This window comes from Centrocercus urophasianus, unplaced genomic scaffold (genome assembly GCF_019232065.1).
Source record: "Centrocercus urophasianus isolate 14NV4802_14NV808 unplaced genomic scaffold, USGS_Curo_1.0 seq_12, whole genome shotgun sequence".
NCBI classification, from domain to species: domain Eukaryota; kingdom Metazoa; phylum Chordata; class Aves; order Galliformes; family Phasianidae; genus Centrocercus; species Centrocercus urophasianus.
In genome coordinates, this window is record NW_024884364.1 from 55326225 (window position 1) to 55350758 (window position 24534).

The 24534-nt window shown below is 42.9% G+C and overlaps 1 protein-coding gene across 1 annotated transcript in view; it reads left to right on the top strand.

The window, feature by feature from the left end:
* The first annotated feature begins 1788 nt into the window (after positions 1-1788).
* The window catches only part of ATP10A (ATPase phospholipid transporting 10A (putative)), a 108206-nt gene continuing 85460 nt past the window's right edge, over positions 1789-24534 (top strand). Inside the window, exon 1 of the mRNA XM_042810381.1 lies at positions 1789-2234. Within this exon, the coding sequence (XP_042666315.1) occupies positions 1789-2234 (446 nt within the window). The remainder of the gene's footprint in view (positions 2235-24534) is intronic.

The following is a 24534-nucleotide window of genomic DNA, read 5'->3' on the forward strand; positions in this document are numbered from 1 at the left end:
TCTGAAATTAAGGTTTTAGCAAACAAACACAAAAGTCTTCAGAGGCTCCCACTGAGGTGCTTGTTATCTTTCTGCTGTTGTATCAATGTGAAATTCAGCTATGTGATCTGAGGATTACATAAGAATATTCAGCTGCTGATTAGTATCTTAATGCTGAGTTTCTCTCCTGTTCTTCCTCTATGTGTGGAAGAACAGTTAACATGAACCTCGAGTAAAAGAGCCCATGACTATTCCAACAAAGTCCTGTTGCTTCTCAAGCCCAAATGTGTGCCACCCATCAGCATCAGCGCCTGCAGCAACCCTCTGCTCAGACATGCTGTGAATAGCCTGACTGAGGAACATCCAGGGCCACAGCTTCATCCTGTGTTTGAACTCCTGGTGCCCAGGGGTGAAGCAGAGTTCTTACGGATGTCGGCCCAGATGTCTTCAAGCAGCCCACAGGTGAGTGAAGCTTGGTTTCTGGGTCCATTGCAGAGGGGTACTGTGCCCTCCTTCGTCATCCCATGTCAGCATTTCCAAAGCATGGTACAAGGATTTCTGCTCAATCCAGCTCATCCACGAAGTTAATTCTACATCTATGCAAGTCAGGAACTGGTTAATCAAGGCCCAAAAAAAAGACATTGGAAACTAAAACTGGAAGGCTTTCGGTCTCCTTTTCGCAGTGCAGGGTGACAATTTTATACACGCCCCTTTACCGACAGACTTGAGACAGGCAGGGCATTTATCCCAGTTTCCCTTGACAAAACCCAACCCATTGGTGCTTTCACGTTCCATAAGCTGGGAAATCCAAGAAGCCCCTGCAGCAACACCGGAGCTGACAGCAGGGTTGGCCAACTACTCTGCTTTAGCGGCTTCATTCAAAACTAATGCGTGCTGAATTAGCACCCACCTAGTGCCTCGGGGCCTAGAAGAGGTTCATAATCACCTACACGCATCTCAAAGTAACGACAAGCATACTGCGAATCAGAGGGAAAAAGAATGACACCTCGCCGGCCGCCTCATTGCGTGGAGCTCGGAGGTGTCGTTGCGGCCGCTAGGCCGCGGGCCGGGCTCGGGGCGGCGCTGCGTGCGGCTGCGGAGCTGCGATAAATGCCGGCGCAGCCGTGCGAGCGCTTCAGCGGCAGTTCTGTTTTCTCCTTCGGAACGCAAACCTCCTTCTCCGCCGCCACCTCAGTACGCGTAATGGAAAGTCAGAGGCGACAGAGAACGTGGCACCCGCCGCCTCGCATTCACGGGTGGCCGCGGGCGAGCCGCCTTCCCGGGCAAACGACGGCAGCGGTGAAGCGCGCGGGCGAGAGGCCACTCTCGTTCTAAGTTCCCCGGTGGCGGGGCCGCCCCGTTCCTCCCCCCACCCCCGCGGCTCCGTCCCGGTGCCGCTCCCCGTCCTCATCCCGCCAACGGGCGGACGGAAGCGCGTGGCGGCGGCCGCGCCATGCTGTACGGGCCGGCGGCCGCCGCGTCCCCCCGCGCCCTGGGCCGGCTCCGCGGCGTGCCGCTAACGGGACGGGGCGACGCCTGAGGGAGGAGGGCTCGGCTCGCCTCCTGCCCACGTCCCCTCCCCGGCCGAGGAGGAGGAGGAGGAGAAAGCGAGCGGGGGCCAAGCCGATCAGTTAGGAGAGGTTTTGAAAGAGCCCTCCTCCCTCCCCCCCGGAGGGGAAGAGGAAAGCTAGAGTCGTGGCGAGCGGCCGAGGATGATAACTTAGGGCGGGAGGGCGGGCGGCCGTGCCTCGGATGGGAGCTGCCCGCGCTGCCCCGTCCCGGGCGAGAGCGGCTCCGAGGGAGGCAGAGATGTCCCGGGGCGCGGCGGGGAGCGAGGGAGAGCCCCAGGTGCGGCCCGAGGGGAAGGAGAGGCAGAGGAAGAGGAGGAGGAGGAGGAAGAAGAAGGAGAGCAAGACGCGGCTGGTGCGCTCCAGCCTGCTGCCACCTGAGACCGAGGCGGAGAAATCCAAGCGGCCCGCCCTGGCCGGCAATCGCCTGAAGACCACCAAGTACACGGCCCTCTCCTTCCTGCCCAAGAACCTCTTCGAGCAGTTCCACCGCCTGGCCAATGTCTACTTCGTCTTCATCGCGCTGCTCAACTTCGTGCCGGCCGTCAACGCCTTCCAGCCCGAGTTGGCCCTGGCTCCCGTGCTCTTCATCCTGGCGGTCACGGCCATCAAGGACCTGTGGGAAGACTACAGCCGCTACCGCTCCGACCAGGAGATCAACCACATGGAGTGCCTGGTGTACTGCAGGTGGGGCCGTGGTGGGTTGTGGAACATGGGGGCACAGGGTTTTCCAACGGGCTTTCGTGCTGAGCATGGAGAAACCTGTTTTTATCCTTGGAGTTGTCTTGGGCTTCTCGGTTCCATGACTTGGAGCTGCAGGTGTTGCTAAATCTCAGTGCCTTCAGGTGGAAGCCGACTCACCCTGACCACTGGGACTTCCATAGTACGTAGACTTATGAATAAGCAGCAATTAAGCATAAGTCTATGTATATGCGCTAGGCTTTGTGATGTTTTATATTTTATACTGGGGACAGTGTGTCACAAAGTGACAGCAAGCATGGCAGGCATGGCTTGATTCAGAAGCCCTTAGGCAAATCTTTCCTGGTGTGAAGTAGCCAGCCACGCCAATGTGTCGTTTCAGGCATTAATTTGACTTCTGTAATGCGAGACCTCCCTCAAGTAATCTGCTAATAAATCTTTGTTGAGTAAAGGCTGGAGACCAGAGGCTTCTCCATTTGGTTTAAGAGTGTGAGGTTTCATGAACTAGTGAGCCTGAACTGTGTTTGCATTTCTAGAGAATGTGAAACAGTCCTTTCACTGAATTGCACTTCTGAGCGAATGCTTTATACTGATCTTTTCAGGTGTCATCATTCCTTGTGGCTTTGCTCTCTCCCATAGCTTGTGGATGGAGCTCTAGGTCATTTATCTCCTTCAGATGTATTTGTTTTTTAAATGATCCAAGCTATAGGTTTAGACTATAATTCTGGTATCCATAAATCAGACTGAGATGTCTTCTGTATTAACGCTTATGTGTAAGAATCCAGCTTTAGAAAACTCATGTTTTATCTTCCTCACTGTGCTTGCTAGTCATCTAGTAGTAGCTCAGTGTAAGATTTGGGGAAACTGAGAGAATAAAATAGTTTCCAAGCATGCAGGTTTCATTTTTCATTCTGATGTGTAGATCAAACGGAAAAGGAACACGTGCCAAGAAGCTTATACTCCGATTCCACAAGCTGTCTGGGAGGGGTACTCTGGGCTGACGTAAGCACAGAGGCAGAGAGCAAGTCTCCTATTCTGGGAAAGGCGTGTGAAAAGAAATAAAATGCTAAAAAGAATCCAGAATAGTCTACGTTTTCAACATCCAGCATTTTGTTGCTTTTTAAACTCATATCACAGAAGAAATCTAACCCTGGGATGTTCCACTGCCACTAGATACGCATGGGAACACAAGTAAAACAGTCTCGTTTCCGTAAACTAAAATGAGTATAGCTCAGCCATATAGCATTTGTTGGCAGGGCTAACCAAGGCTCTGCCTAGTTCTTCCCTTGTCAGTAGCTGTTCTTTATTCTGTGAATGCTTCTGGTGTTGAGGAAGATGGGCAGCAGGAAGGCTAGTAGGAACTATTCTTGCCCAGAAATAAAATAGGTCTAATGTGGATGATTAATCCAGTCCCTACCAAATAAAACCAGTTTAGAAATAAGCTGTCATGTCTCCTAGGTTGAAAAACAAGAAGAATCATAGAATCATAGAATAGTTTGGGTTCGAAAGGACCTTGAGAGACCTTGCTCCAATTCCCCTGCCATGGGCAAGGACACCTCCCACTTGACCAGTGCTCAGAGCCCCATCCAGGCTGGGCTTGAACACTTCCAGTGAGTGGGCACCCACAGCTTATCTCAGCAACTTGTTCCAGTGTGTCACCACTATCACAGTAAAGAATTTGTTCCTTATACCTACTCCAAATCTACCCTCTTCCAGTTTATAGCCCTTACCCCTCATTCTATCGCCATCTGCTCTTATAATATGTCCCTCCTCAGCTTGCCTGGAGGCCCCCTTCAGGTACTGATAGGCTGCTGTAAGGTTCCCCCAGAGACTTCTCTTTTCCCAGCTGAAGAGCCTCAAATCTCTCAGCCTGACCTCACAGAGGATGTGCTCCAGCCCTCTGATCGTCTTCATGGCTCTCCTCTGAACCTGCTCCAACAGCTCAACATCTTTGTTATGTCAGGGGCCCCAGAACTGGATGGAGCACTCCAGGTGAGGTGGCACAAAAGCAGAGTTGAGGGGCAGAATCGCCTTCCTTGACCTGTTGGTCAACGCTTCTCTTGATGCAATCCAGGATTCAGTTGGTCTTCTGGGCTGTAAGTGCACACTGCTGACTCATGTTGAGTTTCTCATCAACAGATGCCCCCAAATCCATTTCCTCAGGGCTGCTTTCGAACTGTTCTCTGCCCTGAAGTACCTGTTGCAGAAACTGCTGAGAATACTAACAAATACCACTACTAGAATATTAATTTTAGGAAGTTTCTTCCCCCTGCAGTTTTTCATATCCTCGTTGTCCTTCTCAGAAGTTAGACATGAAGATGAGGAAAGATGTACCTTTGTATTGTGTGTACCATTTTGGGAGTCCCAGCTAGGTGCATGCCTTTTGTAGTGCTTATTCTGTTCCAGAGTAAAATGCAAAATAGTTCATTTTGCTGCAATTACTTTTGAGTTATGCTTACATGCATTAACTTAGGAAGAGTTTGAGTAGCCTTTGCATTTGCACCTAAAGTGCATGTGGGCCAAATCCCTGTAGGGTAATGAAGCTAGAAGCTTGAACTACATTACCTGTTGAGATACAGCTTTCTAGCTAGTGGAATACTAAGCTTCAGTATAGCTGTGTGCAGAACCCTTTTTTCTTGCAGCAGTCCGACTATTTCTACCCATGGACAGTCCTTAGGAAATGCCTCGCTCTTGCAATTAAAAGAAGAAAACAGAACAGGTAGCTAAAATGAATTGCTTAAATGGCATAGCTGCCTATTTTTTCTTCTTTTTTAGCCATTATTTCAACTTCATAAAATGATTTTTTTAAACATCTCCTAGCCCCAGTGGGTGAGATGGGACAACAAACTTACGGTTTTCACAGATAAAAACAAAGATTCTCACTAATGTGCATGACTTCTAGAGCTGAATCTTGGAAGCAGGGAACCAAGATTGAGCAGTGTGTACCAAGATCATAAAAGTCACTGGGCGTGAGATCAAAAAGCTATTTATCTCCAAAACATGTCCTGCTGGAGTTCTGCTCGAGGAGTTAGATGGGACTTTGTTTCCTCAGTCTCTTCTGTTTCTAGAGAAATGCTCAAGCATAGACATCAAAAAAGGAAGTAATAAGTGACATCTTCTCTCACCACATCCGTTTTGTGCTGATTGATTTATCAGTTCTGCTACTTTTTGACCAAGTAATGACTGTCTCTTTCTTCCACTTCCTCGCGGTGTCAGCAGGACAAACTCTTCTGCAGGTACTGTGTTGGTTATAGATTTAGGGCAGGTTAATGAGAACAGCTCAGCCCTGCGTTGCCCTAGGGCTGCCGGAGAGCAGCAACTCTTCCCTTGCTGGCCATAGTTGAGTGAGAAGGGATGTGGCTGAGTGCTTCGCTGGACCTCCACGCTGCTGTGGGCCCCTTTCCAGCCACACTCCGATACAGCTGAAAGAACCAGTTCAAGCACCAGCATCAACACTCAGACACAGTCAACAGCAAGTGGAAAGCTGCAGTCAGCAGCTTGAGACAGGAACTGTTGCATCACTGTAGCAGAGAAAAGCCCTCTGTCTTTACGTCTTAGGTAATCTTTAGTGATTGAGTGAAGATTCAGGTCAAATCCCGTATGTTGTGCCGTGTGTCTTCCATGCCAGCTCATCAGAAAGGGGCTCCAACAGCACAAGGGCAGTGCCCACAGCGAGGTTCCCTGCATCAGCCTATGCAAACCAATGGTGTCAGTAATTCGAACGCGAGGAAAAATGCCATTCTTCTGCTGTGCTGACTGCTTAACAGCTGGTGTGTAGGCAAGCCCTCCTTCCTCCGCTGTCCCTCCTCCATGGACTCAGATGACCCATTCGCATACAACTGCTGCTGAATCAATGACTCAGTGGCTCATAGTTGGCAAAACTTATCACAACGGCAAAGGATGATGCAACCTCAAGTAATAAGCTGGAGATGCAGTTTGTTCTCTCAGAAAGAGGAGACAGCTTTCATGTAGAAATTCTTGGTGTTTCAGAGAGTCCCTCAAAAGCTCTTACTTTCTAGTCAGCTGGTAGATAGTGAAAAGGCCTAATTCTTTGAAGGAATTGAAACAAGCTGTAGAGTTTGAATTAGCAGGATGTATTGAGGAAATGTTCTGGAATGCTCTGGAGAACTGAATAATTGTGCTGCTGTATGATATAATTTGCTGGTCCTCCTGTAAGAGCATGCAGGTCTTGATAGGTCTTGATAGAGCCTAGCCTGCAGATAACTTGTGCACAAAATCTTCACGACTTGGCAATCACCTTACTCACATCTTTTTGTTCCTTTTCTGTATTTCCATCACCCAGGGATGGAGGTTGATGCCCGGAAATCACAAATTTTCAACATTGTAGTGAAATCTTGTTTGATTAGTTACTTTTTTGGGTTATGATGTTGGTCTTGGACGGTGGAAGGGTGATTTTTTTTTTTCTTTGCAGTTCCACATGAATATTTGCTCCAAACAAGTCCAGCACACATTGCTTCTGCTCTTAAATATTTGATAGAACTAAATTGTCATTGGAGAAGTGTTAAAACTCTTCTAAGCACAGACTTTATTTTCAGTGTGCTGTCACAAAGTATGGTATGTATTTGCTTGGTATGTAAATAGGAGATGAATAGCGATAACTGCAGTCACAACAAATAATGGCACTCGTCCAGCAAGGAATACATATTGTTATTGTCTAAGTGCTGTGTTGGTGAAATTCTCTCATCTAAGATTTTTCTAGAAGCCTTATGCTCAGAACCGAAGGGCTTTGTTTTTTAGGTTTACTGTAATTCTTGCTGTGTCCATTGAGGAGTATTGCTAAAGACTGAAATGGTCTCTACATGCTGATAAGAGTGGTAACTGCTTCTTTGGTCAACATGTGACTTAGAAAATATGTGAAAAATTGGAATGTATGACCTGGTGCTTGTTTCGCCAAGGTGTGGAAGATGTTTGATGGGTCTTCTCTCCCTCTGTCAACCTGCCAGCAAAAGCTGTTCCATCCTGTGAGAAGAAAGATACGGAATGTTACCCAGTCTTCACTGGAGTGTAGCAGATGCCACTCGTGGCCTCTGAAGCAGCCATGGGATGACTGTGCAACCACTCCGCTTAAGTCCCATATTTTCCTGCTGATACCAGGCTCCAGGACGTTGGTTGTGACTGCCTCCTACACTAACTGAATACACCCAAACATAGAAGTGTCTTGTCCCAAGAACTGAAGGCATTTCTTCTGGTGACATTTATCACCAGAAGAAATAAACTTGTCTCATTACTTCCAGAAAGAAAATGTCACTAGACCTGATTCAGAAGGAAACTACCTGGGATTACTCAGTTTCCTCTGTGGGTGAGCGTGGTGCACAGAAAGCTGAAAACTGAACGTTGTGTTCTGAATTTGTGTCAGAGACATGAGTGTTCCTTTCTCCACTTTTAGAGAGATGCTGCTTGGTTTACATTACTATCCTTTGCTTGAGTTCAAGCCAAACTAGCAGTGAGTACATTCTCTGAGAGATATAGCAGTGTCTCTTCCCTTAGAGTAATGGAATATTTTCATTTTACAGAGGAGTTTTTTATTTTGGCAAAGGAAGCCTGTGCTGTTTTCTGAGATGCAGCCAGCTGTAATGCACAGGAGAGCCCTTGTGTCCATTCATCTCTATGCATGCATTTTATCTGTGGTTCAGCATAAGGCAAATTTGATTTTTAACGTTCCTTCCATCTCAAGCCATTCTATGATACCACCAGGTGATTTTTTGCAGGGATGTGCTGCTCTCTGTAGACTTAACAGCTTGTGCTAAATAGTCTGCTGCCCAGTGTATGGTGGCCACATTACATGCAGGGTCAGCTTGTTCTTATATTTCATATTATCTTGAGGTCATGCTTACTGCTAGAGGTGGCTGAGAGAAGATAACAGATCTGCTTTCTTCTGTCAAAATGTAACACTTCCAAATGCATGTGTTGTTTAGCTCCACTTGAAACTGTGATTCCAGATTCCATCTTCCCCATGTCATCTATTCACTAGAACCGAAAATGTTTGTTAGTACCAGACAGCTATGCTACAGATGAGTGTTTTGTTAGACTGCTTGTTAGCTGGCATGGTGTAATTTAGCCAGGCCTTCTTTCTGAGAAGTACTGTGGGAGCAGCACACTCCCCAGCTTTGCCTGGGAGGCTCCAGTTTTACTGTGCAAGAATTAGAGGATTCCAGGGCATGGGGAGGACCAGCTGACTAATGCTGGCTGATAAGGAAGATGAAAACAGGGAAAGGACGAGGCTTCTTGCTACGGAGCAGAATTCACTGGAATGCTTCATCCAGGTTTGCACAGTCCTTGCAGGTGGATGGGCAGGCTGGCTGCCTTGACACTGCTTCAGAAGTCTGAGTGCAGGTCTCTCCATGCTACATAACCCAGTGCTTTCTTGCCTGAGAGCTGTCTGTGAGGTGCCCTTTCCTCTCTCCCTGTAACACGGGGCCTTTTGGGTAGATGGAACTTTTGTGTATATACACAGCAGTGCAGCTGGCCAGCTGAACACATGGCTTCAGAGTTATGCCCAATTTTCAGGCTTAATACTGTGCAGGCATGATTTTAGCAACCACATATATTGAGAGCAATTAAGTACGTGAAAAGCAGAATGTTTTGTTTCACTTCACATAGTCGCAGAGGTGAACCAAGCAGCCTTAGTAATTTTACTTGGGAACTGGCACTGATGCAACTATGTTCATGGCTGATCGTGTCTGTAGCCAGAAGAAATCCGCAGCAGTAACAAGATGTCAGCCCTGTTGCTGCCCTGCAGTAACACACCCTGCCTGATCCTGTCTCACCAGGGAGGGGAAGGACGTTGGGCAAGAGAGAGTGCATTTCAGAGTGCTATAATTACACAGATGCTAAAAGACAGGACACTGACTTCTTACTGTCCTTTATGTAGATCCAGGCAGTAGCTTCCTTTGATGCATGTCAAGCACAGATGACCCGCACCCAGAAGGTAGGTAGCTGCCGCTCAAAAGGTGTGAAAGAGACAGTTTGTAGCTTTTCCTGTGTAGTGTTTGTGGTGTTGTGGAGGGGAGAGGAGATGGAGGAAGTGTGAGAGTATCATCCTTTACAAGGAGCTCGAGTAGGCTTAATACTGAGCTCTGCTTAGAAAATGTGTATACACAGTATAAGTCTTTAATGCTGAAAGATTTGATAAAGGAGGCCTCATACTGAGTTGGAGGAAGATGACCTACGCATTTCTGAATGAATTCATTTAATCTTTGTGGCACATCCAGGAAGTGGCAATGAGCGAGTTTCAAACTAAGTTTTCAGTGTGTACAGGATGTCAGTGGAGAAGAACATCTTGCTCTCTTTTGCTGTTTCTAGGGCACAGCTACACAGCCTGTCCACAGAAAACTGCTAGCTGCCCAGCTAATGGTGTGTCCTGTGCTGTGGTCAGTGGAGACTATCTAACGCTGATGAGCTGGCACACTGGTGTCTAGCTCTTTGCTCCAACAGGAGCAATTCTGTCTTGAGCCATTGCAGGTGAAAATCTTTGCTGTGGTCAGCCTTCATCCTTAATGCTGTGGTCACAGGAGAGTTTTGACAGGCAAAGCATGTATTTTAGGGTGGAAAACATCTGCTATCTCCTCTGCTATTTTATTATGATTTTATTCAGTTTTGACCACAGTTTCTCTGGAGTGGTGTGGCAAGTAGGCCAGTCTGCCCACTGCAGCAGCCAACATTTGCATCATATGCAGTCATTTCATAAACCCAGGCTCTGCTGAAGATTTGTTTCAGTAGGCATGGAGGTCACTTGCTTTGTTTTTGTGTTGTGGTTGTCTGGAAGTACTGACCTACTTCAGGGAAGAGTTTAAATGTTTGACTGTCAACAGCTGCACTCCACTTTTGATTTGTCTGTGCTGCTATTATGTTAACACTGAGAGTGTGAATGCTAATGAGTATATTTGGTATTTCTGTAGTTTTGAAGATGGCTTCAGTTGTGTCCTTTTGAAGAGAAAGTTCATTACAAAGGAACAGCATTTGTAACCAGAATTATTTGTCTTTATGTGCTGTCTTTTTCTTGCTGGGTGTCTTCTGAGTTGTCCATCCATATACCTATATGCTTGTCCTCTGACCATTCACTTTTATGCCTCTCCTTGGCCAATTTCCTTGACTAACAACCTGAACATGCCTGCTTTGGCTATGTTAGTTGATTTTATTCACAAATATGTTATTGGACAAGTTGTTGTGAAGTCTCCCCAGATACTGAGGCCAACATGCAACATGTTGAACAGTAGTCACCTATAGTAACCTAAATACAACAACAAGCATGTTCAGGATCTCTCAAAATGCAGACATTAAGTGAGGTGTTGCACTGAGGAGATGCCAGCCAAACCCTTAAAATGCAGGAGATTCATTAAGTGTATTAGAAAGAGTTACCTATTTGGTGCAAAAGTAAATTGTATCTAATCTGCCTATGTCTGATCTTGCAATTGCAGTGCATTGTTTTCTAGGTTCCCACACTTACATTTGGGGGTTCAGATGCTTCCTGTATTTGATTTTTCTTCCCTTTTCAAATTCCTGTGTTCCCGTTGTCAGCTTCCCCTTGCTGTACTTCCCCTTTTGTTGTACACCTGCGAAGCGTTAAGCAGAGACTTGATCTAACATAGCTTACTACATATAAATACATATATTATCCTTATATGCACACTTGAAAGTGTTTTGATTTTCCCTTTCTTGCTCTCATGATCATACTTTATCAGAGTGCTTGGAATCCCCATTCCCCTGACAGACAGGTTGATTCCTGTCTTAACTCTACTACATGTGCCCTGTAAACAGTGAGCCACTGATTCTAGCTGGCAGGAAGTCCTCTCAGTTGCTAATTAGGCTCTCTCTGACCTGACAGGAGTATTTCCTGAAGCAACCTGTCTTGCTAGGACATAAGGTAAAGTTTATTTTACATAACCTCTATCTTATATGTGTCCATTCTAACCAAGTCATTCTAAGCCTCTGCCACAATTAGTGGAGAGCATTAAGCACTTCGAGGCAGAGAAGGGAAATGTTTCCACTCTATGAGACACTTAGCTTAGGAGAGTTTGAATCAGGAGATCCATGCCTCTCCCCAGTGATAACAGGTGAAGCCTGACTAGGTAGCTTGCTAAATTTGGGTAAGGTGAATCCTGTCAGTAAACTAAGGGATAGATTCTCATTCCTGTCAGTGCTCTGTTTAATTTTTGGACTTTAGAAAAGTAGCCTGTTCTGATGGTTACATTTATTAATTCAAGATTTATGCATTGAGAATTATAGATGCAGGTTTGTTCACCTGTCAGATGAAAGGAATAACTCATCCATTCTTTCATTTCCTGACACATTTTGTCTTCAGCATTAGCCATTAATGTGTTGTTCATACTTGTGAATTGTTTATATAGTTTGTCTCAGTGCTGAGAAAGTATAAGAGATGAGTTGCAACCAATAAATTATTTTCCTATTTGAATAACTGTTGACATTTGCATTTCTGTGGAATTTTTCAAGCAGCCCATGTAATGTGAGGGATCTTGGTATTTTGGGATGTTATTTGCTCTTTAACCTCAACTGCAGCTTTTGAGGAGGAGTGCTGAAACAGAAAGTAGGAGGTTCCCAATTCTGCTTTCTTCGTTTGTTTGGATGTTCCTAGATACTAAGTCAACTAAACTGTCTTTGCAAGCTGTGTCTCTTAAAAATGCAGAGGATGTGTGTTTGTTAAAAGAGACATCACTGTCAAATATCTAACAGATATCGCATATGGTTGTTGGGTCTATGTTTGATGTCTTGTTTGATGTAGGATCAGATGTTTAAACCTGGCAAGGGATAATACTGGATGATCAGGAATTGATTCAGATGGATCAGTGGTGAAATTATTGTTCCAGTTCTGAGTATTGCTGATTTACCTTCTATTGCCAATTTCTGTGTTGGAATAGCAGTGCCTGTCCATATGAGAGCAAAGGCACATACCAACACACTGTGTAGTCATATAAGAGATACTGCACCATAAGAAGTTGTGCCACTGTTTGCTGTGTTAAAAGTCCTAAGTTCAGTTCCTCTGAATGCAGTGTTTTGACATTGTCTCTTCCTGTTCACTCAGGCTGAAGTGTACTATCTGCTATTGAGTTTTTCTTACGTATGTCTCTGTCTCTCATTCATTCTCAGTGTGCTTTTGTGACAGGATCAGGGTTGCATTTGAGAGTTCCTATTTCTGGCAGATCCTCTGAGAGCTTTTCAAAATGTAAGTTCATCAGAAAATCTGTACCAAGGCTGAGCCAGCTATCGGTCTGCTGGTGCTGCTGGAGATTGAGGAGATTTTGTGTCCATTTTTCCAGGAGTCCACTTGAAGTCCATAACAATCCTTGTCATAGACTGGACTGAACAGTTTGTGATACCCTCTCAGTTCTAGGAGCGCCACTGCGGACTCAGTTTTTGAAGTCTTAATCACAGTACACGATAAACTCATGTTAGAAATAGCTGCCAGGAAAACATGTGTGTACCTGTAAGACCATCTGCCGAAGATGTTGCAGTGTAGGATCTCGAGTCTGACAAGAGATACACATAGGGCTTACAAAACTAGAGCTGAAATGTAGTCAGAATGAAAAGTCAACAACCAGTCAATTTTGTCTATTTTTCAAGTGTTCAGTAATTGATTTTGTTTTTGTTTTTATTGTTTCTGTATTTTCTTTTCTTGAGTTAATACACCAAGTAGAAACTGTCAGTTATCAGTCCAATTTCAAAACTAGCTAAGAGTCAGTTTGATTATAGCTAGTCTCACTGAAGATAAAACTCGTAAGAAAACTTAAGTCCAAAACATTTATTCCTCTTTCAGACATAAGTATTGCAGAAGAATTTATCACAGTAAAGGCAGAAATGGTGTTTCTTAAGTACATACAATTTTTCTACCTTTTAAAGCCAGAGTTCAACATTTTAGTGTAGGATTTCTCTAGAATTCCCCAGGGTTATTTGAAATTCAATCCTCCTTGGAATGCAGGAAGCAGGAGAGATGCAGGAGAGTTTCGGAGGTTATTTACAGTGGCAGTTGGTTTGGCTTGGAGAATTTTTATGATGCTTATTTGGTCTTGGTGTATTAATCCATGTTTTTCTTCTGCTGTTCCTAAGTTGGAAACTTTCCATTTTACATTTGGAAATCTTGTCCTCAGTTGTTCAACCTTCATGCTTTATCACTGGTGGTGGCTATTCTGTGAATCTTATCCAGCTTTTTATTCCTTTTAACATTTCTGTAAGCTGTCCTATCTAGCAACTTCTGGGAAATATTTTTGTTCTTTTAATTCTGTGGGCTTTTTTTAATCACTGTCCACATTTGCAGAAAGAATGCCTGTGGTGGTGGTGCTGCATCCTACCAGCAAGTTGTAAGTAAGATAAAATGAGGTCTGTGTTGTTTACTCTTCACCAGCAGAAGACAGCTTAGTACAAGTTGTAGTCAACAGAACCCATACCAACCCATAGTCAACAACCCATACCAATATTTTTTTAAAAAAAAAAAAACCATTTTTTTCAACTCATGAACTAGTTTGATGCTGAGAAGGTTGTCTCCACTGCAATCATACACACTGTGGAAAGGTTGCTGGCACAGGCTTAAGGGAATTCAGATGAAGGAGATGTAAACAATTGCAACTGCATGTTATTACCTTTTTACCCTGCTTCTGCCATCGGAATCCATTCACTGAGAACTTAAATGAGCTGGAAAAGCTTCTTTGAATACTTATTTTACTAAAATTGCCAAGTGGTAATGGAAACCAAGGGTAAATAAAAACTGCTAATGACTGTGTTATTAACACAATTTTAAAATAGTCATTAAAAAGAATTTTCCTAGAATAATACAGTATAATAATATAAATACTTAATAATAGTAAATTGTTTTAAAATAGTTTTTAATGTTCCTAACAAGACTTGGATTAAAACCTTCCAGCGGTAGGACTGGGAGGGATCTGCTAGCAGAACAGGAAGAAAAATCAGTGAGCACAAGTAGTAAAGAGACAGGCAGTATGACTGCTATCGAAGACTGAGAGGTGAAAATTAAAGCACTTCAAAAAGGCTCTGCTCCCTAATGTGACACACATCTTTTCACAGCGAAGAGGCATGCTCACTTCTGGACAAAACACTCTGGGCCTCAGAAACTCAGCTGGCTGGAGACTTTCCTGATTCAATATGATGTCTGTTGTGCAATGTACTGCACGGCTTCTCTGACTTTTGTACTTGACGTATTTCCCTCTAGTAAGCCTTATCTGGGGCAATTTGAGTAGAGAATGCAAAAGGGCATTTTTACCGCCCAGTGAGGAGGTTTGTGTTGGCACTTGAAACAGGCCGGCATGTGTCCATGGGCAGAGTGCAGCATTTTCTAGATGTTTCAGAGCTGCTCAGCAAGGCTCTCTTGCCTGTGTGAAGCAGATAATGCTTCATTAGCACCGTAGTGCTGTGAGGTAAAAGCTGGCTGTACAGAGGAGGCTTATACACAAAGATGGTCAGAGGGCTGGAGTGCCTCTCCTATGAAAATAGGCTGAGGAGTTGGGCTAGTCTGGCTTGCAGAAGAGAAGGTTCTGATGAGAAAGACCTCATTGAGGCCTCCCAGTACTTCAGGGGAGCTTATAAGCAGGAAGGAGATTGTCCTATCACTGTTGTATCATGTAAAAAGACAAAGGGGCTTTAAATTAAAAGAGGGGAAGTTTAGGTTAGATTTTAGGAAGGAATTTTTCACTCAGAGGGTGATGAGCCTCTGGTACAGGCTGCCCAAAGAAGCTGTGGGTTCCCCATCCCTTGAGACATTCAAGGCCAGGTTGGATTGGGTCCTAAACAGCCTGAGATGGTAGGGGGTAGCCCTGCCCATGGCAGGGGTTTGGACTAGGTGATCTTTAACATCACTTTCAACCTACATCATTCTATGATGCTATGAGTCTGTGACTCAGTTCAGATATATTTGAGTTTATTTTCAGGATTATTTTGCATTTCAGCAGTATCCATGAACCTCAGTTATATGCAAATTCTAATCAAGAAGAAATGGTGATTTTTAAAATATCTACGGCTGTGAATAGCTCCAAAAAATATTCAGTTTCTTTTTTTCAGACTGAAAAAGTATTAAAAAGATGATTGGGAGTTTAATAAGTTTTAAACATACATACATGAGTGTATGTATGTTTAAAAGTAAACAACATGAGTAAACAACATACATGAGTGGACTCTTAGCTATTTCTCTGTAAGGAAGCAGAGGGCATTCTGTAAACAACAGTTGATTCGCTTTATGATGGGGTAGAGGTGCAAGGAGAAAATTGGTGCAGAACAGGATCAAGGCATCTGTCTAAAGTCTCTTAGGAAACTGCTAGAAAATACAAGGAAATAATCCAAACGTAATTATTTTCCTTTCTCAGAGCCAAGGTGACAGTTTTGCTTGTCAAGAGAAGATGTGATTTCATACTTACTAAGTTAGCAGTTTGTGTACTGAGACAGTTGTCTATTCTTCATGACTGTGCTGTGTATCAAGAAACCTTCAAAAACTGCACAGTGAACAGCCACTTGGTAGAGAGATATTACAAAAGCAGATATTTTTTCACAGGCTTCTGAAGAGTCCAGAAAGTGATGACCAAACTAATCACAGTATTTGTGTGATACTTACATCAAGCAACACAACAGCTGAGAAATCATGGTTTTCACCATGACCTGGGATTATGCTTTTGCCCGCTCCAGCTTTTGATCCTGGTTTTTACATTTTCAAAAAGCATGCTATACTTCTTAATTTGAGTTGTGTACTCTGCTGGGAGAGATGGCTGATGGTTGACAAAGTGATCAGACTGCAAGGATGGTACAGGCAGTTCTGTGCACAGCCTGCTAGGGAGGTCAGAACAGAGCCAGACTTCATGCATCAGCAGCACTGGCTTTTTCTCCTTCTACTTGAAGATATTAAAATATTCCTTCAGTGACTTTTTAAAAGGCATTTTCTTAAATGTTCTCTAATGTCCATAATAGTTATAGATGCTGGGAAGTAAATATTTTGGTTCTAGCTATGTTGTGGTTTTTTCCCCACTTGGCATGTACTGGTGTTTGGAGATTTTGTATTTTGTTTTGGTTATTTTTCTACATTGCTTATGTTGAAGTAGAACTTAGTTTTGCTACCAACACCTTGCAGATATACACACATAAAATAGTTGAACTTGCCAAAACAAGTTATTTTTTGCATCAGCATTCTTGTGGCTTTTTTTTTCCTGCTCACATGTCTGAAAAGGGTGGCAGTGGAAAAAACATTGTTTCTGCAAGATTTACAAACTGATGGCTTTTTGGTCAGTAGAGGTCAGATATGGGAAAGGCAGTTAGTGAAAAATGGGCAAACCTTGGTTATTTGAAGGACTTCTCTGATAAGACCAATGTTAAGATAAATTAAAAAGTAAGACAAAAGGCAAATCTGTTTCTGATCTCAGAAGAACGAACTGTTGGTGCTTAGAGCTCGGGCCTTGAAATTATCCCCAGGAGGAGCCTGGGGCTCTGTGATGGTTTTGATTTACATCTAGCCCTTTATTTCTTTTTGCAATGGACAGATTTGTATGTTATGACAGATGATAATTTTGTTCCCCAAGTACCTGAACTCCCCCTGCAGCAAGATGGGAACATCACTTGTGAGGGAAGGATAGCCATCCCAAAGAAAGTTGTATTCTCACAAGTGGAGCTCTAAGGGAATCAGGAGGTGAAGATGAGTTACAGTATTTATTGTGTTCATCCGAAGGACTACTAAATATCTCATCTGTTTGGGCTGTTTCCTCCCCTCTCACCCCCTCCAGCTTTTGGTTTTTTTTCCCCATTTTATCTAGTGTGTTTTTGAGTTACTGAAAGACCTTCAGGCATTTTGGAGAATAGGATGGCATTCGGTTTTAAATACAATCATAAGGAGTCCTCAGATCTTCACTTGGGACTTTGACAGGATCTTGAGCAAGTTACACGATCCTCCTCTGTTACAAGGTTGCAGTCTACAAAATGTGGGCAGTATGATTTATTTCACAGAGGTTTTGGTGTTTGAGTTAAGTCTTCTAAAAGAGGCCTTTGTTATGTCAGTCTCACTTCAGTGCCTGGCAGAATTATGGAGAAGATTATTTTGGGAGTTACTGAAAACACCTGAAAGACAATGCAGTCATTGATCATAGCCAACACAGGTTCACAAAGTCCTGTTTAATGAATTTAATCTCCTTTTATGACAAGTTTACTCACGTGGTTGACCAAGGGAAGACAGTTGATGTAATCTTTTAGAATTTCAGCAAAGCTTTCAATAGTGTTTCTCATAGTACCCTTCTGGAAAAAGTGTTCAGCATATATAGCTAGGCATAAACATAATGCAGTGGGTGAACAACTGGGAGATGGTTCAGGCTCAAAGGGTTATTGAAAGTGGGGTTGCATCAGACTGATGGCCAGTCCTGTGAGGGTTCTGTAGGGCTTCATTTTACTGCCCGTTCTCTTCAGTGTTTTCACCAATTAGATACAGGACTTGAAGTTATACTAAATAGCTTTGCAGACAAGGCAAAGGAGGAGCTGTTGACTCCCTCAGGGATAGAGGCCTTACAGAGAAAGCTGGACAAATTAGGGGGCTGGTCAATCACCAACTGCACAGTGCTTAACAAGAGAAGTGCCAGATTCTTCACCTTCAATGGGACAGCCGTGTATACATGTACAGACTGGGGCACAAGAGGCTGGAGAGTCAGTTCTGGCTGACAAGTTGAATGTAAGCCATCGGTGTGCCCTGACAGCCAAAAGAGCCAGCTGTGCCCTGGTGTGCATCAGACCCAGTACTGCCACCAGGCAAGGGGAAGGGTTGTCCCCCTCTGCTCTGTGCTGTGTGGCCTCATCTCCAGCCCCGGGTACAGACTGAGGTGCCACAATATATGAAGAACATAAAATCGTTAGAGAACATCTGAAGAAGGGCTACAAGGATGGGCTAGGATCTGGAGGGCAAGACGTATGACAAACAGCTGATATCTATTGGTTTGTTCAACCCAGAGAAGAAGACGGTGAGGGGAGGCCTTATGGTGGCTACAGCTCCTCACTGAGTGAAGGGACAGCACTGAGCTCTGTTCTCTGTGACAACAACAGGGCCTGAGGGAACGGCATGGAGCTGTCAGGGGAGGGCAGCTGGGGGTCAGGGAAAGGGGCTGCACCAGGGGGCAGTGGGCATGGAACAGGATGCCCAGGGCTGTGGGCACGGCCCTGAGTGCCAGAGTTCAAGGAGTGTCTGGACAACACTCTCAGACATAGGGTTTGGATTTGGGGTAGTAGTGTGTGGGTTGGACTAAGTGATTTTTGTGGGTCCCTTCCAACTCAGGACATTCTGTGATTCTATGATGCTATGATTCAGTTCCCCCTAAAACTGACTTGGAGTTCAGTGTCTTGATTTTCTTATGCCAGGGATTTCCAAAGGAGCTAATTTATATGCAAAAGCTTTGTGCTTTTTTTTTCATTGTAGCTTTGGTTGATTAGTTATGATTTCAAAGTCAGTTGAGATGAAGTCAAAAACAGGTTGTAAAAGAGCTGCACTCCTGGAGACAAAGAAATGTGTACCTACCATTTGTAAGAACCTGATCAGTCCCAATGCTGCTGTGGCAAGTGGATTGGAATTACTCATCTTCTCTCCTGATTCTCAAGGGAACTCTGAGATTAAAAAAAATATTTTAAATGGGCATTGTCAAGTGCCTCCAGAAGAGATGGGCATTTAGAAGCACAGAGCAGAATACTTGGAGATGTCTGTTTACTGAATAAATGTTACTGCACAATAAACATTGCCAGCTGGTAGAGGTGGAAAGATTGGGAAAGAAAGGAGCAGTGCAGAACAAAAGTGTATGTGCTGTAGCAAATCACAGGTAGAAAGACAGAATATTCCAATTTCTCCATTGTGTTCCTTAGCAACAAATAATCCTGTGAAATATTTGTTCCAAAGGTCAAATTACAAAAGGCTTCAAAGTAAAAGGAAAAAAAAAGGTTAAAAATGAAACTGTCTCTCTCAGGTTTATTCTCAAAATATTTCAGAGTATGAGAAACCTTGCTCAGGCAACAATCACCCAGGTTTTTACTGTAGGTAATGAGCTCTGCAAACATATAGATCTTAGCATCTCTTACATTATCATAGTAAAACAGAGGTATGTGTTTTTGGAAGACTTGCTTAGAGGAAGTGCTGATAAGTGAGGGAAATATTAGGCCCAGTTCTGTGTTCACTGACCTTCCATAGGACTAAACGGTGCAGCAGCATAAAGAACTTCAACATGAACATCTGATCAGAGGGTAAAATGGGATTCCCAGAAAGGGGGAGGACAAAGCAACAATTGCTCTTGGTATACACCAGCCACTTAAGCTGCTGAATTTCCTTGGTTTTCTCTGAAACAATCTAGAGCAAGACAAGGTTTGTTTTGCTTCGTTTGAGCTGTTTGATGTTGGGCATGCAGTTCTATCACCAGCAAGCTGTCTGTCCCATCCATCCTCTGCTGGGAAGAGTTACACACCAGAAGTTCTCTTTTCCCATTCCCATTTGCGGTGGAGAAGCCTCAGCAAGTAGCAGATGAGAGCCCTCGCTATTGGACAGCAGATAACAGGTGAAATAAAAATGTTGTCTCACCATGAGAGTGTGTATGGTTTGCGTAAAGGCAAGCTTTGTACAACTTCTAGCTTCAATGTTACAGAGTTTGAGAAGGCACTGGAGCTGTTGAGCATGAGTTAATTACTGCTTTTCTGTTGTTTTACACAAGCCGGGGAGGTGTGTGTAACATGCCGAGAGCATCACTAAGCTTCTTGTCAACACCAAATCCCATGTTCTGTTGTTAGGACAAAATAGGATCTATTTTGTCAAAATTCCCATAGTTTTGTCAGTGCATCTGCAGTTTTTCTAAAAATCGTCATGCTTTGTTTCTCATTAGAGGGATTTTGCTCTTCTTATAAAGAAGTTAGGACACTTTTCAGCAAGCCAGAAACCCAGCCCATATGAGCTCTAGGGCAAGAGAGCCCTATTATGTTACCACAGAACTCCTGGCTCATGGAGCCCTCCTTCCTGCTCACGCCTGCCACTTCTATAGCCAGCATGACGTGGAGCCTGGTGCATATGGAGTTCACTCAGATCCAGTGCCAGAACAAGAAAATGGCTTGGGAAACCATCTTGCATGTTTTATGAATTATACTTAGGTGTTCTTAAATGAAGTGGGATACCAAAGTGCTATTTAAGGACATTTGTGATTAAAAAATTGAAATTTATGAACAGTGCAGACATCTTGCTGGGTAAAGCTTTGATGACACCACAGAGAACATTCTCCTATGAGACACAGTGGCATTTTAAATGCTTTTCCATTTTCAATCACATTGGGATCTCTACAAAATGAAAACCTCCATGAAATGGGTGAATATCTGAAAATTTTACATGTTTTTGGATGTCTACTCGTTTTCCATGCTGTCTTCTGTAGTTCAACAGTTTTTTTGTAGATACTGTCATTTTGAGCAGTACAAATATTTTGCTTTTCCCGTTTATACTGAGAGAGATTACTTATATGTAGAGCTAGTAGAAATACGTTGTTTTGTGAAGAAATACAGAAACGAAAGTTTTTCATTTAGTGTGAAGTTTTCTCTTGATTCTTTTGGTAGTGGTAACACATCTTGCCTCAATCCAAGCTTTCACTTTTTTCCTTCAAGGAACAAAACACATTCTTCACTAGGGCTGTGGGGGAGGAAATAGAGGGCTATTGCAGTTAAAGTCTGGACGTGATTGCTAGAACATAGCAGTGCTGGAGTGTTGCCTTCCCTGACTGACCATTTGCCTTAAACATTTTCTCCTTAAATGCACCCACCAGTAGTTTTCCACCTGCATCTACGAATTCCAAGAAATGCAGGAAGGTGTACCAGTAGGTTCTGTGAAAGGTAAAAACAAGCTTATTGTTAGTAGGTTTAAAAATGCTGGATCTGTACCTCACTAGAAAATACTTGCATATAAAAAGTCAAGATACATCTCGGAAATCTCTGCTGTCAGTTAGGCAAGGTGAAATGGTAAATTTTGAGATGCCTCATGTTTGAGACTGAAGTCTGCTTCACGCTGCAAGGTCTTTGAGACTACTGCTTATTTGAACATACTTAGTTGAGCACTTCTGACCCATCTCAGCTAAGCTGTTGCTTCAACACCTTTTTGTGCAGTTTTGGAAGGGTAGAAATGTATGGAGTGGACGAAATCTAATTTAGTGCCCTGTGCTTGAAAGATGTGCTCAATCATCCTGCTATCACACTTTCTGCTCACACCCCACTGTTTATTGCCAGGACATGGGATGATGAACAAGATATTTTTTGGTATTTTTTCAGAGAGAGAAGCTGTTAGTTTATTCTATAAATACAACTGAGCAGACTTGTAGGAAGGGCTGTGTTTCATGTATTCTTAAAGAATAATGCCTCAGATAGAAGAATCCTTACTCATTTTTTTTCCAAATAGAACAGAAAGCTTATTTCCTCTAAAGAGTACTTAATTTCTTTCTCTTGGGGCAAAAAAAGGCACTAAACAACAAATAGAAAATGGAAATATGCCAGCTCTCTGTAAAAGTTTTGTTTTCACACTTTGCTTCAACCTCATTACAGCTTTTGAGGAATAACAGTGACAGTCAGACATTCCTCAGATGGAAAGTGCTTAGGGTGTGAGTTGCTGTAGAGAAGCACTATTTTCAGTTACAACATGGCAGGTGTTTTGAAAGAAAACTGCTCTAACCTTTCAGATTACGGAGGCATCCCAGTAATTCTAAGAATCACAGTCTACAAATGCCTAATTTCACTTCTACATTCTTAATTAAGAAAGCAAATAAAGATGCAATGGAGATTAATTTTAAAAGAGATTTTTGTGCAAATTAGCAGCCTACTCTTTCTGTTCTGTCACTAGAAACAGGAAGGACATTCACAAACAATTTCAGGACATCTGTGCCTAGGCATGGTGCTGCTTGCATTGCTGGGCACTACAGGTGCAAAAACATATGGTTTGATCAAAGACTGAAAAATTTAAAGGTGTTGTATCATGGCAAGTAGCTCACAGTGGAAAATAACTGTTGTCTAATGATTATCATTACTGTTGTATAATGTTATCATTATGACACTAGGAACAAACTCTTGACTTCTTCAACAAGTTAGTATTTGATGCACAAAGTTTTGTTTTCCAGATTTCATTTGAAAGCAAATGCACCAAATCCCTTTTGACGTCATCCTGCTGCTACAATTGAGAATTTGCACATCATTTCCCATTTGAACTTTGTTTAGATTCAGTTCTCAGGCAGTGAATTTTGTTCTTTCCTCATCTCATCATACCTCTTATAAAACCTCACCTTGAGTAGCTGTTGACAAATTGTAATTAAGCCACTTCCCAAAATTCTCTTTCTTAATTGAATTGACACCTGGTATAGAAACCCAGTATTATCCTTGTTCTCCAGGGTATACCACAAGCTCAAGAGCTGTTAGGATTTTCTCCTATGTAGTTTTACATTATCTATTTAGTTTACCAAGCAAAGACCTTTATTTAAATGTCAGTCCATTCTTGACAACCCAAATTATCAAGAATTTCAAAAGAATCTAGAGTTTTCTCCCACTTCAAATTGATAGCAGAAGTCCCCTTTTAATGGATGCAAAATCAGTTCCTTCTTCTTGTGTGGTATGAGTGGAAGAATCAGAAGTAACGTGGGCTGCTAGAGAAAGTGCAATTAATTATTTTTTTATATTTTTAGACTCTATGTTACATATTCCTTTATTGCTTTAACACAGTATTCTGTTTTTTCAGTACTTAATGAGGAATATATTTTGCCTTTAGTTTTCCTGCAGATCACTTGTTGATACAAGCGGAGATCAGTGGTGTCAAACGTTGTGTGAGATGTTAAGCTCATTATGAGAATCAAACCCATTCCCTGCCATTCTAGCAGAGGAGCTTAGGGGTTATTTCCAAGCCTTTTGCTTGGCAGAAATCTGATCATATCAGAGATCTTTTCTGCAGCACACGGAAATAACTGCAAAAAAGTTCAGTGGCTTGAATGATTTGGGATAAAGCACCGGGACTTTCCTGAAAGAAAAAAATGGCAAATTTTTAAAGCAGACTGCTTTGTTCTTAAAAAAAAATCACCTTTAAGGGGCTGATAGAGACTAAAAACATGTGTAATTTGATTAGTTTGATGTCTAGGGTGTTTTTTTCCTGCTTACTCTTTTTAGCTGGTGAGAAGAAAAAAAGAAATCAGTGTTTTCTTACAAGCATACTCCAGATTGATCATAGATAAATTAAAGACCTTTGATGTAGCCAGCAAAGCATACTTAGTAAGTTAATAACAAATATAGCTGTTCTTGAAAAAAACTTCTCTGGCATACACTGAAATTTCATGTTTATTTTTCTCCCCTTTCTTAAATAATAAGAAAAAATGTTTTTATTCTTTTTTTTTTTTTAGGAATATTTCCTCAAGCTGATTGTTTTGCTTCAGCTAAACATGCACTTTGTAGCAGAAAGGATAAACAAGTATAGCTTTGTACTTGGTCCAGACTAAGAGACTCTGCATTCAAAATTCTTGCCATAAACTCTGCTTAAAACTTAATCTGACTTAATGTTTCTGCTGCTTTTGCTTTTTCTTCATGTAAGTCTTATGACTACTAAGCAGATGTGCTCTTCCATCTGCCAACAGTAGGAAAAATATGGAGGCTAAGACGTTCTTTTGTTCATCCTGAAACTCAAAGGTGAAATAACAACTTCCCATTCCTTAGGTTGTCGTTAGCTTTTCTTCATTAGATGGAGGAGCTGTGAATTACAGCAACGCTCAGGGCTGAGCTCCTATGTCCACTCTTAACTGCGTATGACTGTGCTTTCATACTGCCAGTACTCCGCATATTCCAAATGAGGACACGTGCTTAGGCACCCAAATGACTGAGGTGTCAGTTCCTCACTGAGCTCACTGGGGATGGAAACTTGCCTGATAGTTGAAGCACAGGGCCATGCAGAGTGCAATAGAGTGTCAGAGACTTTGTGTTCAACAACTATTTATATTATTTCATGGCTGACATGAAGCTGGCTTCTGATGCCCTGTCCCTACTGTCTGCCAAATAGTTTCATTCCTGACAACATCAAACTCTGCCCAAAAGTACCTACATTATCAGTCTAATCTGTTACTATGAGAAGGATGCCCTGGATTAGCTTTCTCAGATCCTTATATGTTGCTTTCTTTCCAACCTTAGCTTTTCGTGGCCACTTTTATACCTGCTTGTTCTTGTCAAGGTTCTTCATTCGTGGTTAAACTGCCGTTCTTTCCCCTCATGTTTGCCCCCAAGGAAGTAATTGAGTCATTCTCTAGGTCAGAGGCCAAGA